Source organism: Alternaria conjuncta (genome assembly GCF_024043145.1).
Source record: "Alternaria conjuncta strain BMP 0040 chromosome Unknown scaffold_3, whole genome shotgun sequence".
Classification (NCBI taxonomy): domain Eukaryota; kingdom Fungi; phylum Ascomycota; class Dothideomycetes; order Pleosporales; family Pleosporaceae; genus Alternaria; species Alternaria conjuncta.
This window is the reverse complement of record NW_026250092.1, coordinates 1666446-1680662: the sequence shown is the minus strand read 5'-3', so window position 1 is coordinate 1680662 and position 14217 is coordinate 1666446. Positions and strand designations below refer to the sequence as shown.

At 51.0% G+C, this 14217-nt stretch overlaps 3 protein-coding genes across 3 annotated transcripts; 2 read left to right on the top strand and 1 right to left on the bottom strand.

Annotated features, from left to right (window-relative positions):
* Nucleotides 1-1084: 1084 nt before the first annotated feature.
* On the top strand, nt 1085-3532 carry J4E85_002546 (uncharacterized protein; the record flags this gene model as incomplete). Its single annotated transcript, XM_051466824.1, has 5 exons — nt 1085-1749; nt 1806-1911; nt 1961-2128; nt 2292-2763; nt 2829-3532. The coding sequence occupies 5 exons, from the start codon at nt 1085-1087 to the stop codon at nt 3530-3532; spliced, it is 2115 nt and encodes a 704-aa protein (XP_051329679.1).
* Nucleotides 3533-4408: 876 nt separating this feature from the next.
* Nucleotides 4409-6147, bottom strand: J4E85_002545 (uncharacterized protein; the record flags this gene model as incomplete). The annotated part of the gene is made up of 2 exons (XM_051466823.1): nt 4409-5239; nt 5293-6147. 2 exons carry the CDS (start codon nt 6145-6147, stop codon nt 4409-4411), a joined length of 1686 nt encoding a protein of 561 aa, XP_051329678.1.
* Nucleotides 6148-10127: 3980 nt separating this feature from the next.
* On the top strand, nt 10128-12334 carry J4E85_002544 (uncharacterized protein; the record flags this gene model as incomplete). The annotated part of the gene is made up of 4 exons (XM_051466822.1): nt 10128-10570; nt 10630-10662; nt 10718-12041; nt 12125-12334. The coding sequence occupies 4 exons, from the start codon at nt 10128-10130 to the stop codon at nt 12332-12334; spliced, it is 2010 nt and encodes a 669-aa protein (XP_051329677.1).
* Between the last annotated feature and the right edge of the window lie 1883 nt (nt 12335-14217).

Sequence of the window (14217 nt, the reverse complement as noted above, 5' to 3'; positions counted from 1 at the left end):
TATACTTATATATTTACTTTAGTAAAAACTACTTTTATAAGCTAAATTAGCTTTTATAGTAATATTAAATAATATATAAAAACTAATATTATCTTTATACTTTATAGTTTATAAGTCTTAATATAGTATAGAGTTTAAGCTACTTAGGCTATCTTAAAATAGTAGAAACTAGTATATAGAAGGTAGTATTACTTAGTATAGAAACTAAAATTAAGTAATAAATTATATTTTAGAATAAATTTAATATATTTAATTATATAGAGCTAAAGCCTTATTACTATAAATTAACTTTAAGTTAGTTAGCGACGCGCTACTAAGCCGCATCTCTCGTGTCGTCTCTAAATCATTCCGCGACGTCATTCTTCCCACACGCTGCCCCATCATGGCGAATCCCCCCAACAAGTACGTAGACGTGCGTCTCAACTCTGGTCATCTCATGTTTCATAGTCCTTCTTTTGACTATGCCTCTTTGTCAATTATTAAGATGCTGGGGCCGCTGTACTACTACTAAACTCCACTCATGCTGCATCACCTTGCCGACGATATCATGGCCTCGTCTCGAGATCTGGCCCCTTCTATGAACTGCTGCCTGCGGTGTCCAACATTACGGTGCCGCAACTTTCCGCCCCGATTATCGAAGCATCTACAGGCCGATCAAACGGCTCCATGGATATGTGTGCCTGCCCCGGAACTGGCACAGTTGATGGTCTCCGTAATGGCCTACCCGCACTCCAATGGAACCTTGCATGGTTGAGAATCACGCCGGATGTAAACTCCATGGCATGCCATATGTAGATAGTTGCACGACAGGCGTTTCGGTTCAAGACAGTAGGCCCTGGTGAACTCACGCCGCTCAACAGCATGTGAGGGAGTCGGTTGCATCATTACGCAAATTTGGACCCAAAACCCAAGTCGCTGGGGCTGAAGAGACATCTGAAGTGGGTACAAAGAGACACGACAATCTTCAGTATGGCTAAACTACATCTCCATTGCTTGCACCAATTGTCCCATTATCTACACACAAACCAGACTTCACATCCTATCTTTTGCTTAGTTCTTCGAACCAATTCTTGCATAATTACAAATGCGCATTATTTATCTCTCCCTCCTGCTCTGCGTTGCGCAGGCATTCATCCCGACGTATCTAGCTGACGCTACAACTAGAGACGCTGAGAACAATGCTGCGCTTGAGCAAAGGGAAGACGTCCCTCCTGTCGAGCAGCAAACCGGCATAGCCACAGCTCCCGCACTGAATAGCGACCACTTGTCGCGACATGAGCCGACGCATCACGGTAGCACTGCAGTTCATGGTAACGCAGGCGAGGGTGCCAGCCATGATCCTCCACCAACCCGCGAAGAACACTCTATTTCCCGCCGAGACATCAAGGAGTACATAGCTCTGGTAAAGAAAGATATTGATATCAAGAACTACCACGATTTCTTGAAAAGCAAGGTGGTGCCTGGTTCCTGGATGTACCAGATCGGACCGGACGACAAGATCCTCGGATATGGAAGTCTCAACTTGACACAGGAGGCAAAGAAAGAAGTAGAGGATCACGAAGACACTTCCGGTATGACGGAAGAGCTTCCCGTGGTATCTCTCCGGGCTCTCCCGGCTGAGCAGTCACTCGATGCAGTGTACAAGCGGTCAGAGGCGATCGACAGAAGAGAGAAGCTCGTTTCCAGAGCTTTGACATGGAAGAAACAGGAAAACGCCGATGACGCTCTGCTGATGGATAGTCTGTATCCGTACGTATGATATATCTCCACAGCTCTCATTAGCCAACTAAAAGTGTACGATCTAGGGGGGGTTCACTCAGCCAGGCCACCGATTTTGTGTACCCCGAGAATCCTGGCAGGGATGTATATGTATATTTGATAGACATGGGCGTCCAGATCAAAGTCAAGAATGTGAGTAAATGAGCCCAAGTCTTTCACATCGTTAATAATGTCATCACAGCGTGACGATGAGTTAGAGTTCAAGACAGATAACGACCTCGTACTCCAATCCAGATCATCTATCGAAAACCACCAAAGTCCAGATTCGGATGACAATGTTGACAAGCCATCGCACGGGACTTATGTCGCGTCAAAAGCCGTGGGCAAGAAGTATGGGCTTGCAAAAGAGGTACGTTGCTGACGCTTTACGACCTTATCAAGTCTTCTGGTGCCTGTCTTTTGTCGGACGAGCTTTCCTAGGCATGATCTTCTCTTTCATGGTCTCCCATGTCCATCTAGGTATCTACTAAGTATTTAGAACGGCTCGCTAACATCCTGGTCACATCCTGCAGGCGAATCTTGTGTCATCAAAAATGTACCCCAAATCTGGCGACTGGGAAAACATCATGTATTTGATTCTGAGAGACATCAACAGTCACCCAGGCCGTGCTTCGCGGAGCGTGGTGACCACATCAATTGCCATCGGCTTAGGCGGAATCACACCTGAGGCAGCTAAGAACGACAAACAGAAGCAAGAACTGTACGGAGATGATCTCCGTACACTGTCCAAACTTGGGGTACCTTTTGTCGCAGCCGCAGGCAACGCAGCCAAGCAGCCGAACCGAAAAGATGTCGACCAAATTCCAATGGTTCTTCAGGATGATGACATCCCTCTCATCATCGTCGGCGGTTGCGACGATGAAGGTAATCGAGCCGACTTCTCGCAAGCCGGTCCACTTGTCAGTATCTATGCGCTGGGTGATCGAGTTGATTGCCAATCAAAGGTGGACAAGGAGCGGACAGTTCCAAGTGGCTCTTCGTTAGGTAAGCGATCTCTCCCAAGAATGCGGCTGAGAAGCACTTGATATTGACCTGCGATTTCAATATAGCTGCACCTCAGGTCGCGGGCCTCATTGCTACATACCTCTCCTACTCGACCAAACCTTGGGACGACAGCAAGACTGGTGTGGAGCGCGTCAAAGCTATTCGTGATTATATTACCAGTGATCGTTCAAGCTGGGTGAGGGGCTCTGACAGCAACATCCGGGTGATCTGGAATGGTGCGACAAAGGCCGACCATGGGGACGATGACGATGACGATGACGATGAAAGCCCGACCGACTCGAGTCCAACTTCATCGAGCCCTATGCCTTCGGCAACACCATCTCGCAAGAACAAAGCGCTTTCCATCATTTTCCAAAACTACATCGATGGCATTTCGAACGAGAACACCTGGTTGTTCTTCAACAGCGATTACGGCGAGTCCTCCGAATGTCGTCTTGACACGCAAGCCATGAAAACTGTACCAGCAGAAGGCAATGTCGATAACCCACCTTGGCCTGCTGGTACGTACGAACTGGGCAAACTCATCGACAGCAGTAGTTGCGATTATCTCAACGATGGAACCAATCCTGGATCTCTTTGGTGCCAAGATTGGGATGCACCACCTACAAAGCAAGGCGAACCCGCTTTGCCCAAGGACCGAGAGATCAAGTGTAAAGCGGAGGAGGTGAGATACAAGAGTGGAGCTGAGGGCTGTTCAGAGTCCATGATGGGCATCTATCGTCATGCCGTCGTTACGTGTGACTGGTAGCTATCGCCAACGGTGCGGTAGAGAGATGCTAAACAGCCTTTTTCGGTATTTCTTTCGCTGAATTGTTTTGTCCGGTCTTTTCCTTCTCGATACCTGATCCTCAGTCACGCTCGCTTTTGTTTGCGACATCTACTAGCTCTATGTTCTTGCTGAATACAACACGTACGTCGAAGCGTTGCTTGTGTGCCGATAAGCCCAGAAACTTCTAGATCAACTTCATATTCACATACACCTTTGGTATGAGTATGCTAAGCCGATGCAAAGACAAGCAGATTACGCCGTCAGTGGAATCCACTTGCCATCTTCGTACGCGTGGCTGCTCCGTTCAACGCGATGTTGTGAGAAGGTGACGCGTGTGCACGGCTCTGAGAGCCGGGCCATAGAACGCCCGTGTAATCTCCCTAGTAAATCCGTGGTATCTCCGCCCATCAATGCGACCACGATCGTCATTCTTCAGTGCGATGCACGCCAGCATCCTCGATGATTGGGCAGCCACGGAGGAAGCTGTAAAGACGAACATCTGCGGGTCCGCGCTGCTTCATGAACGAAAGCTCCGCGATGTGCAGATGACATACTCGATGCCGCGCAGTACAACAGATTAGGCCATCAACGATTGACACCATACCGAAGAAGTGTTCGAGATTTGCGAAGGAAAGATTAGCGAAAGACCTGAAAACGCACTTAGCAGTTTGTGGCCTGTGAAAAAAATAATGGGGACAGCAACGTAGTTGAGTCATGCAGCTCACAACAAACCATCAGCGGTGGGTCATGAGAGCGAAAGGGGCGATTGAGTAAAACTTTGTTCATTTTTCTTTTTGCTGCTATGCCCAACTTTGAAGTATTCATGCGGGTCAGGTGCTATGTAGATCATCGAGATCAAACCCTCAAACTCGCTACGTTTTGAGCCAAGAATTCGTGTGTATCACCCCTAAAGTCATCGTCGAGGTAGCTGTTCTTATTCGCTCCAAAGTTGATCAGCTTCCTGCCCTCACTCCACTTCGGCCAGTCCATAAAAGTGTTGCCCTCATTGGGGTCCAAGTCGTAGACGAATGAGTAGTAGTAACCTCGAATAGTCTTCGCGGCATTGTTGGGCAAGATGCCATTGAAAACTTGCAGGATGTCGGAGCCATGGAATGTTCCTAGAATGGGTGTACCGAAATCGTATGTCGCGAGATAGGACCAGGATGGTACATCGGGTGCGACTTGACCAGTGACTTCCAAGAAGAGGCGACGTGTGAGGGTGAAGGTAACGTCGCCGAGAATAGCGGAGACGCGCTTGAATTGCGGGTAGAAGTTGTTGAGCAGGCCAGTGCGGAAGGGCGAGCCGTCCTCGGTGATAGTTTGGTAGCTGCCTACTAGCTGTTCGACTTGCGCTGGTGAAGCATTCTGGAAGAAAATGGTTGAGAGATAGGTCGTTACTTCCTTGGTTGTAGTCAAATTCGAAGTGAAGAGACCAAAGAGAGTACCCTCGTCTTCTTGGTCACCAACGATGAAGGGTACTTTGGCGTACTTTCCAGCTTTGACAAGGGCATCGGGAGAATCCGAGAGTGCCTTTCCATCGGGGCGAGGGAGGTAGGAAAGATTGACTGTGAAGTAGCCCAAGATACCCGGGACAGTATTGGCGGCATTGAGGAACTTGGTGTATGGCACTGTGCGGAGACAGACCAAGGTATCGGCGGAGCTGGCACATCCAGCTGCTTCAACGACCTGCAAGGAGTTAGCATTGTGCTTAGCAGCAACGAGTAGAATTGAACACATACCCTGTCGTAAATCGCTTGACCTTTGGGGCAGTCAACGGGATCAGCTGGAACTATCGAACCCGAGTTCATGATGCCAGCTCTGAATAGCGGCTTGCCATTGTAGTTGTTGTCGCCATCGTAAAGCATCATCTGATCCAACACGGAGATAGCACCTGCAGACTCTCCCCAGATCGTGACCTTCTCAGGATCTCCACCGAATGCGGCAATGTTGTCAGCAACCCATTCCAAGCCCAATCGTTGGTCTAGTAGCCCTAGATTGGCGGAGCCATCGGCGAGTACCTCTTTCCCAGGCATGAAGCCAAACCCGCCCACGCGATAGTTGACCGCAACAAATACGATGGGCTTGCCTTGAGCGACTGATTCGGCTACAAGGCTTGTTCCATCATACATTGCAGTAGATCCAAGTTCGAACCCGCCACCAAAGATCCAGAATAGTACCGGAAGTTTATCGCCAGCTTTGGTACCAGCGGGGCGCTGTACGTTGATAGTAAGGCAGTCTTCTCCAGCATTTGTGACGGTCTGGAGAAGTGGTAGGTTTAGGATAGTGCCTAAGACGTTGGTGGGGATATTCCTCTCATCTATGCTGAAGAAGAACTGTGGGCATGCTTTTGGAATGCCGGTTCCGTCGACCTTTCCCAGGGAGGAAGTTATGGGCTGAGGTGGCTTTAGTCGTAGCTGATCGATCGGAGGCTGTGCGTATGGTATGCCTTTGAAAGACTCAACACCCAATACGTTGATGCCAGCAACCGTGGCTTGAGGCGAGGGAGCAACGACGGTAGGGTTTGCTCGTTTTTCCAGCGGTGCTGGGACTGCTAGAGCCAATGGAAGCAACGAAAGAAGGGTTGCCAGCTTCATAGTGAGTAGTTGTGCGTTCGACTCGTGGCTGTCGAATCAAATGAAGTTCTTGCTTATAGTGAATGCTTCTACCATCGCTGTGCAACGCACGATACTTAACTTGCCCGGTGAAATAGATGTCACAAGCCAGAGACTACGCTTCACAACGAACCTCGGACAATGTGGAAGTCTATTGCGTCCGGACGAAGAGCGATGTGGAAAGATTCAACGTAAGCTCAAAGACCGCCGTGGCTGCAGATACACCCATGCTTCAATAGCATCCTCCCGGAATTTTGGGTTGCAGATCGCTCTCATTTTGATGGAAGTGGGGTCTGACAGCCTTGTGAGGTGACACGGTGCATGGAGAACATCGTGCGCTGACCTATCCGAACTCGCAGTTCAGAGCATCAGCCAGGGGAAAGAGCCACAATAGGCTTGGATCGTTGGTGGATAGCTTCCGGCGCGTATTGTCTAGGCAGCTGGTCATGAGGTGTCGGCGCATCTAGCGGACGAGTAGTAATCCAGAGTTTATGGTTTTGCGCCACATCAGTCTTTACACAAGCCGTCCTCGGAACGTTCTCTGTTTGCGCTTTCGACAAAACGCGACTAACCTGAGTGCACCGACTATGAGATGTGTAGTGGAGGGACGTGCAAGGTAGGATATCGACGCCAAGAGTGGCATTGACTGCCGGACCGCAAACGGATGCATTCTCCCGGTCTGTGGGTGGGTGTGTCGACTGAATCGCCATCGTTGTTAACAGCTCGGGAACCAGCCATAAACCGTTGGTTTGTATTCTGATGACGGAGATGCTACCTTTCAAGGGGTAACTACTTCGCCCCGCGTGAACAAAATGCGGGGTATCCACGATGGGTCTCCCCACGATCTCGGCGAATCCATCGCTCGATATATTGGTGTTCAGCGCCTTACTTGCGGGCAAGGCTGACGCCTCGGTAGTAGAGAGGCGCCACAAACTTACGCAAAATCAAATTGCATGTGAGAAGACTCTGAGAGGTTTCGAGAACTCAGCGCACCGCGCCAACGCCCGGGTGCACTCCGATGGCTGATGGACGTGGAGCCGGTAACGGTAGTTGATGCTAGCGGAGCGTATTCATCCGTATCGAAAGCTTTGACAAATCTTGGAATGAAATTCACCGTGCATTCGGTATGGGCGCGCTCGCTGAGCTCGTGTGATAAAGGCAAAAAAGGCTGCTATGACGTGGCCATACGTCCCACAGACTCAGTAGGATCGGATGCAAAGGAATACAGGGAGAAGAAAATGCTGTCAAATTTCTCAACAATGCGAGTCCGCATGTTGGGAGTCGCATCCGTGAAAGCTCAGATGCGAGGCACGCGAGAGTACCCCAGATTTCCATCTCAGCTTTGGGGGCCAGTGCGGGATTACTAAGCGTTATCTCCGACTCAATCGCGGCTTGGTCCCAACGCAACACTAATTCTCCAATTTCCATCACGACTGTCGGATTTGCTATGAGCCATCTGGACTTGCGATCAAAACGACATAAACAGGTCGGTACTTATCTTCAGTCGCACATAACATGTGACCAGCATCAAAACAGCTACGAAGACTGTTCCATCATCTTAGCCTCATCGCCATCTCTACCTAGGTAGCAACCCATTCATCTACAAGATAGCGGAGGAACACGGCAATCTCAAACTGCTGCGATGGAGCACACCTGCTTTAGATATCTGAGCTACGTATACGGTATCAAGAATGAGCGCTGCCACTGTCTCTCTTCGTAGCTATCTGCTGAGGCGACTTATGCCACTTCGCTACGGACGCAAACTTGTTGTTGGGTAACTTCCTGGCACATCTCTGGCTATAGTTCTGTGTCCATATCGAGATACATTCAAGGTTTGAGGTCAAACAAAGCGAAGTAATGGTCCCACAAGGGACGATACATATAACCAGCGCTTACATGCATCCGATACTACGCGGTGGTAGGTGTCACTGTGCGTGCTTACGTGCGTAGGTAATTTCCCGGTCGTCGGGGGCCTGAGGGATAGATTCGGTCATCCCTAGCGAATTCTCCTGCGCGAATGTCTCGGCCGCACCATCTCCAATGTCATATTTTAACATCGAGGTTGAGCCCATTCGCTATAACAGCCGATGTGTTGGTTTTACCGAGTGGGTCTCCTTATTCACTTTGTGTCTTGCCCCGTTGATCGCGGTAAGTTTAGCCTGGACTATGTTCCTGCATGAAGACAGAGTACTGATGGAAGTCGTGCTTTAGCACATCGTATCCGGCACACCTACAATAACGTATCTGACGGATCGACGCCCTAGGTGGTACGATCGGCTGTGCAGCTACAACCCGACATCTATAATCTGGAGATACGCCGCGATAGCCGATCGGCGCATTCGCGCTGTCCAGTGGAGTCGTCATGATTTAGCAGCCACCAACGCGATATTCTGGACCTCGAACGGATGGAATGGCGGGGAAGAGATGGTTACGACCTGTGCTCCGCACTGCTTACGCCTGTCAGAGCACACCCACGTTGAAGTAGCCTCATTGACAACATTGAAAACCGTCATCACAACACTCCAAGGCGTGTCGGCACTCTATTTACTCATTGGTGCCATGTCCGGAGCCGCACTTCCCGGCGTCGCTATTGGATTCGGTATCGACGCCGTCTTCTTCCCGTTGGCCATTCTGGGTCTTTTGCGATTATGCGCTGCGACGTGGCTGACAGAAGACTTTGTATACCAGCGAGACGGCTCACGGAACCTCACGACAATTGTGCAGACGCACCGGACTCTCTTGCCCAAGGACAGTGACATGGAACCCGATCAACAACCGACAGCATTGGAGCCGCTCATAACAGCGCCATTTGAAACAGCTGGTTTCAAGTCTCCCGCAGCATCCTGGAAAAGCCGTCTCTTTCGCACCTTCTTCCTTCTTCTCCTCGGAGGAGTTTGGACATTAGCAGTCCTTATCTTCACCCCAGTATTAGGAGACACGTTCTTCACCACAACAACTTTTCTGCTCGGATTGTTTTACTTCGTTTTTATCACCGTTTCCCTCGTATTGTACGCCTTCTACTTCATTCGCGGTCAAACGACGACTACGATTTTACCCTGTATCTCGAGCACCTGGTACCGGATCTATACTCTGCTGCTCATGGGTCTTATAGTGGTTCTCATCGTTATTGCAAGTATAGAAACGAACAAGAGTCCCACGGGGTTGTACACTAGTGCGCACTTGGGAACGACGTTGGCATGTGCGGACTCCAGCCAGTGGTGGCAATTACCGCCTCCCAGTCGGTGGATAGGAGTTGCGACAGACAAAGAACTGGATGGAAGGTGGCTGAAGCGGAATCAGACCAGCCTGGTTGTTAAGGGTGCCCAAGACACGGAATTCTGGTTGTACAACTTCACTGGCTTCTGCATGGGACATGTCAACGATATGTAAGGTGCTGAATTTGCGCTACACTCGCTGGCGCGTTTTGTACCTAGGTAGTATCAGAAAGCTTTGGACCGAATCTGGACTAATCAAGGCTACCCAAGTAGAATTTGAGCAATGCGATGATGAGCTCATGCCCATTAACCAATTTGAAGTACCTAGGTACCTAGGTAGCCGAACAAACTTGCTCACGAGTACAAAAATCAGGCTTGAGCATGAGTGTATATCCCAGAAGAGTGCGTAAATAAGCCCTCTCTGAGTTCAGTACACATTCACTTCATCGTTGCGCGTCGGCCCGTGGAGTTAGCTGGTGACAAGCCGAAACGGGTTAGTGTCATGACGTAATAGCAGCTCGGCCTAAACATTCTCGCGGTCGGCGCGCACTGCAGACATACGGCAGCCATTGCGGTTCCCTTGGCCAGCAGCAAATCGTCGCGCGAACTACTACACAAGTATAATGTCCCAACTTGCCTCAAGTAGCGCGAGGTTCTGCTATTCCAACGAAGCTTCTCAGACCAGCAATTGATCTACTCTGACGCGAACTCACCACCCCGCGTATACATACTCAACCACCAGTAGCGATGCCGAATCCTACAGATATCCCGTCCTTCGCCGCCTCGCAGCTCACGCTGCTCGATGCCGAGCTTCAAGCCGAGCTCTCCGAAACGAACGCGCTTCTCTCGTCACACACGCCTACCGCCCTCTCACGCGCCGGTCTCGCGATCCTGAACCTTAACATATCTTCTATACGGACAGGGCTGGGCGGCAAGACCGTGGTCGAGCTAGGACTGGATTCGGCAGTTGTCGCTAAAGGCGAGAAGCCGGACATCCCAGAACACGGCATACGCGTGGGCGATATAGTCGCGGTTCAAGACCAGCCCAGCGGGAGCGCGAAGAAGACGGAAAAGAAAGAGCTCGAGAAGAAGGGCGCCTCGGGCGTAGTTCTCAGGGTACGCAGGGAGAACGTGGAAATTGTACTGGACAAAGAGGACGCAGATGTGCCTACTGGCGGCAAGCTATGGATGTTAGTTTACACATTGTGGGCGGCTGTGCTGGGCATCAGAGGGCTGATTTGTGTACTAGAGTCAAACTGGCGAACGACGTCACCTACAAGAGGTACGTCTTTGCTGAATGCACCATTTCAACCTCTCCCTGAACTCATATATGATAGGATGAACCAAACGATGAATAGGCTACAGAAGCTCGGGGATCAAGAGTACACAGCCTTCATGCGCGTACTCTTTGGACAGGCATCGCCTACGCCCCTACCTTCAGACCTGAACGACCCATCAAACCCCCTCCATAAGCTTGAGTGGAACGATCCATCTCTCAATGACAGCCAACAAGAGGCTATCAGATTCGCGCTAGCGTCCCGAGAAGTCGCGCTGATCCATGGCCCTCCAGGCACAGGCAAGACGCACACGCTGATAGAGCTTATACTCCAGTTACTCAAGCAGAAGCTTCGCTTGCTGGTATGCGGTCCATCGAACATATCCGTAGATAACATTGTTGAGCGTCTAGCATCTCATAAAGTGCCTATGGTGCGCCTCGGGCATCCAGCACGCCTCTTACCATCTGTTTTGAACCACTCGCTCGACGTGCTCACACGAACGTCAGAAGCAGCCGCCTTAGTCCAGGATGTTCGCAAAGAAATGGATGACAAACAATCTTCTATCCGTAAGACACGCAACGCGAAAGAGCGCCGTCAGATCTACAGCGAGCTAAAAGAGCTCCGACAAGAGTACAGAGAGCGAGAGAAGGGATGTGTAAACAACCTAGTGACCGGCAGTAAGGTCGTTCTTGCAACGCTGCATGGCGCGGGTGGCTTCCATCTAAAAGGTCAGGAGTTCGATGTCGTCATCGTAGATGAGGCCAGTCAGGCTTTGGAGGCTCAGTGCTGGGTGCCTTTACTGTGGGTCAAAGCAAGTAAGCTGGTGTTGGCCGGCGACCACCTCCAATTACCACCCACTATCAAGTCTCTCAACTCGAAACAAACGAAAGCGGCCAAGAAGGAAGCCAGAAAGAGTGACGATAGCGCGGAGAAACCCGCTGGCAAGCTGATTACCGGCATGACGCTCGAAACAACTCTTTTCGACAGGCTACTTTCTCTACATGGACCGTCGATCAAGCGGATGCTAACGACGCAATATCGCATGCATGAGAAGATAATGCGATTTCCATCGGACGAACTATATGATTCGAAACTTATCGCAGCAGACTTCGTCAAGGACCGTCTACTGAAGGACTTAAAGTACGACGTCGAAGAAACTGAAGACACACAAGAGCCGCTCGTCTTCTGGGACACTCAGGGCGGTGACTTTCCTGAGAAGATCGAAGACGAGGGTGTGATAGGCAAGGGCGGGAAAGGCATGAGTCTTGGCGATAGCAAATCCAATGAGGCAGAAGCGGCGTTGGTGAAGATGCATGTCGCGAATCTGATCAAAGCCGGCGTTAAAGCGGAAGACATCGCGGTGGTTACGCCATACAATGCACAGGTACGCGTCTCTACACCCTGCCCATCATGCGTGTGCAATGCGCGTCAACTTTGTATTGTGGGGTTGAATGTTAACAATGGTAGCTCGCATTGCTTGCTGGAATGCTCAAAGAGGCGTATCCTGGCATTGAACTAGGATCCGTGGATGGCTTCCAAGGCCGCGAGAAGGAAGCCGTCATTGTCAGCACAGTACGGAGCAATCCAGAGCATGAGGTCGGCTTCTTGGGCGAGAAGAGACGGCTCAACGGTACGTCAGCTCCTACTCTGCCGACTCGCCGCAATATCTACGCATGAACACGTGGCTGCAGGTGCTAATGAAGGGCGCAGTTGCAATGACACGCCCAAAGCGACATCTTTGTGTGATCGGAGACTCAGACACAATAAGCAAGTACGTACCCTCTTCATTCCCAATTCATGTCCCCAGCATCACTGGCCTTCCTTGTTGGTCGTATAGCCGATACCTCATCGTCATCGCGGAGTCGCGGACATCGGTCATACCCGAGAACGTGGGCGTCGGGATGTGGTCTTTGCGAACAAGCAAATCTGAAACCCGCGTAACTCGAAACTGCCGTGACACGCCCCCTTGCTTTGTCACACGGGAACCCTTCGTCACCCACACCGAGACCAGACCCTCGGCACCCTGCTATACGGCGGAGGATTCTATACGCTCATCACACGACAGCGCCATGCATTGTTGCTGACTTGATTGATTCACAGGGGCTCCAAGTTTCTAAAAGCCTGGATGCAGCATCTAGAAGACCACGCCGATCTCAGGTATCCGAACTTGGCGGACGTCTACGTGGACCAAGAAAACGGCGGATGAGGGGTGTAAGCAAGCGAGGCTGTAACACATGCGCTGTCACGGGCTCCCAAACAAACAATGTCGGAGTTGTGGTTCGCTACTACATGTTGGAGTGGTGTGGGGAGGACATGGTCTCAGCGCTATGGTTTGGTTCGCAAGCGAAGCGCGATACTGCAGCCATGGTATGCGGCGTGATTTTAGCTGCAGTAGTCCCGCGTCAAAGTCGCGAGTCGAGACAGCTCGCGCCAAAACACCTACATACGCCGAATGTCATCGCCAAAGTGGCATGCGGCATGAGACTACGGTGGTAAGACGGCGAAGCAGGGCTTGCATGCGATTACATATATGCGTAAAAGAGAAACGAGAAGGACCAGAAGAGCGCGCACGCAGAGTAGACAGCGAGTAATGCGCTCATTCTCTCAAACTCTTTATGCTGAACGGTGTCGTGCAGGATAAAGTGTGTGTGGTGGCGAGTCGTGACCATCAATACATGGCGCAATACTATCGAGCAATCAGCGCAGGCCGGAAACTTCATCAAAACGGCGCCCAGCGCTTGCGACGTCGCTTCTGTCAACGTCTTTCGAGACCCTTCGGCTACTGTCGACCAGCCTCCCCTATTAATCATGTTTACATCAACGTACATCGTCAACAGGTAACGCGTGCAGTAGAGTACCAAACAGTCGTGATAGACGGTGTGGTGTGGGCCAGAGTAATCAGCTCCAATCAGGCCGTCGTCGGAGTTAGTCCGCGGACAGCCTCAAACGCGTTAATGCAGGCTGGAGCAAGGATTCCTGTTAGTCTGCACGGCCGAGGGTCCATGACATGACATGCGTCCTGGCGACCCCATGTCTTCTCGCGCTCAGACCTGACGCGACAAGAGGAGGGTTCGTGGAACGCCTCGGTCAGTGCTGCAAGCCGCTATTTGTAGACGCAGAAGGATTAGCTCTGCGACGGCTTTACTGGGATTTGAGATGGCGGTTCTGGACGAGTGGTAAGTTTGAGAGGCCGACAGGGAAGCTGAGGTCCAAGACGTGTTAGCCGCATGTTTCAGAAGGGCTGAAGAGGACAGTGGCCGAGCGCGCCTGCGCGTGCCGTGCTGCAGCCAACGAACGTATCGATTGCAACAGTCCGCTTTGGCGAAAACATGCAGCTGTACTGGACGCAAAACCCCACAGCCCCATCGCCAACAACCTGCACGTCGTTCGTTCGCGCAGTGGTCCGACTTGTTGGCCTCTCATGCAACGCTTGTGCAGCAGCGATCAGGCCTTTGTTTGTTGCTGCAGCCCCCCCAGCCCCCGTTGTGTTGTGGTCAAAGGTAATGCCGGTCATACTGCTTGATTCGCAAATGCGCCATCAATAATAGCCTCCTCCTTCC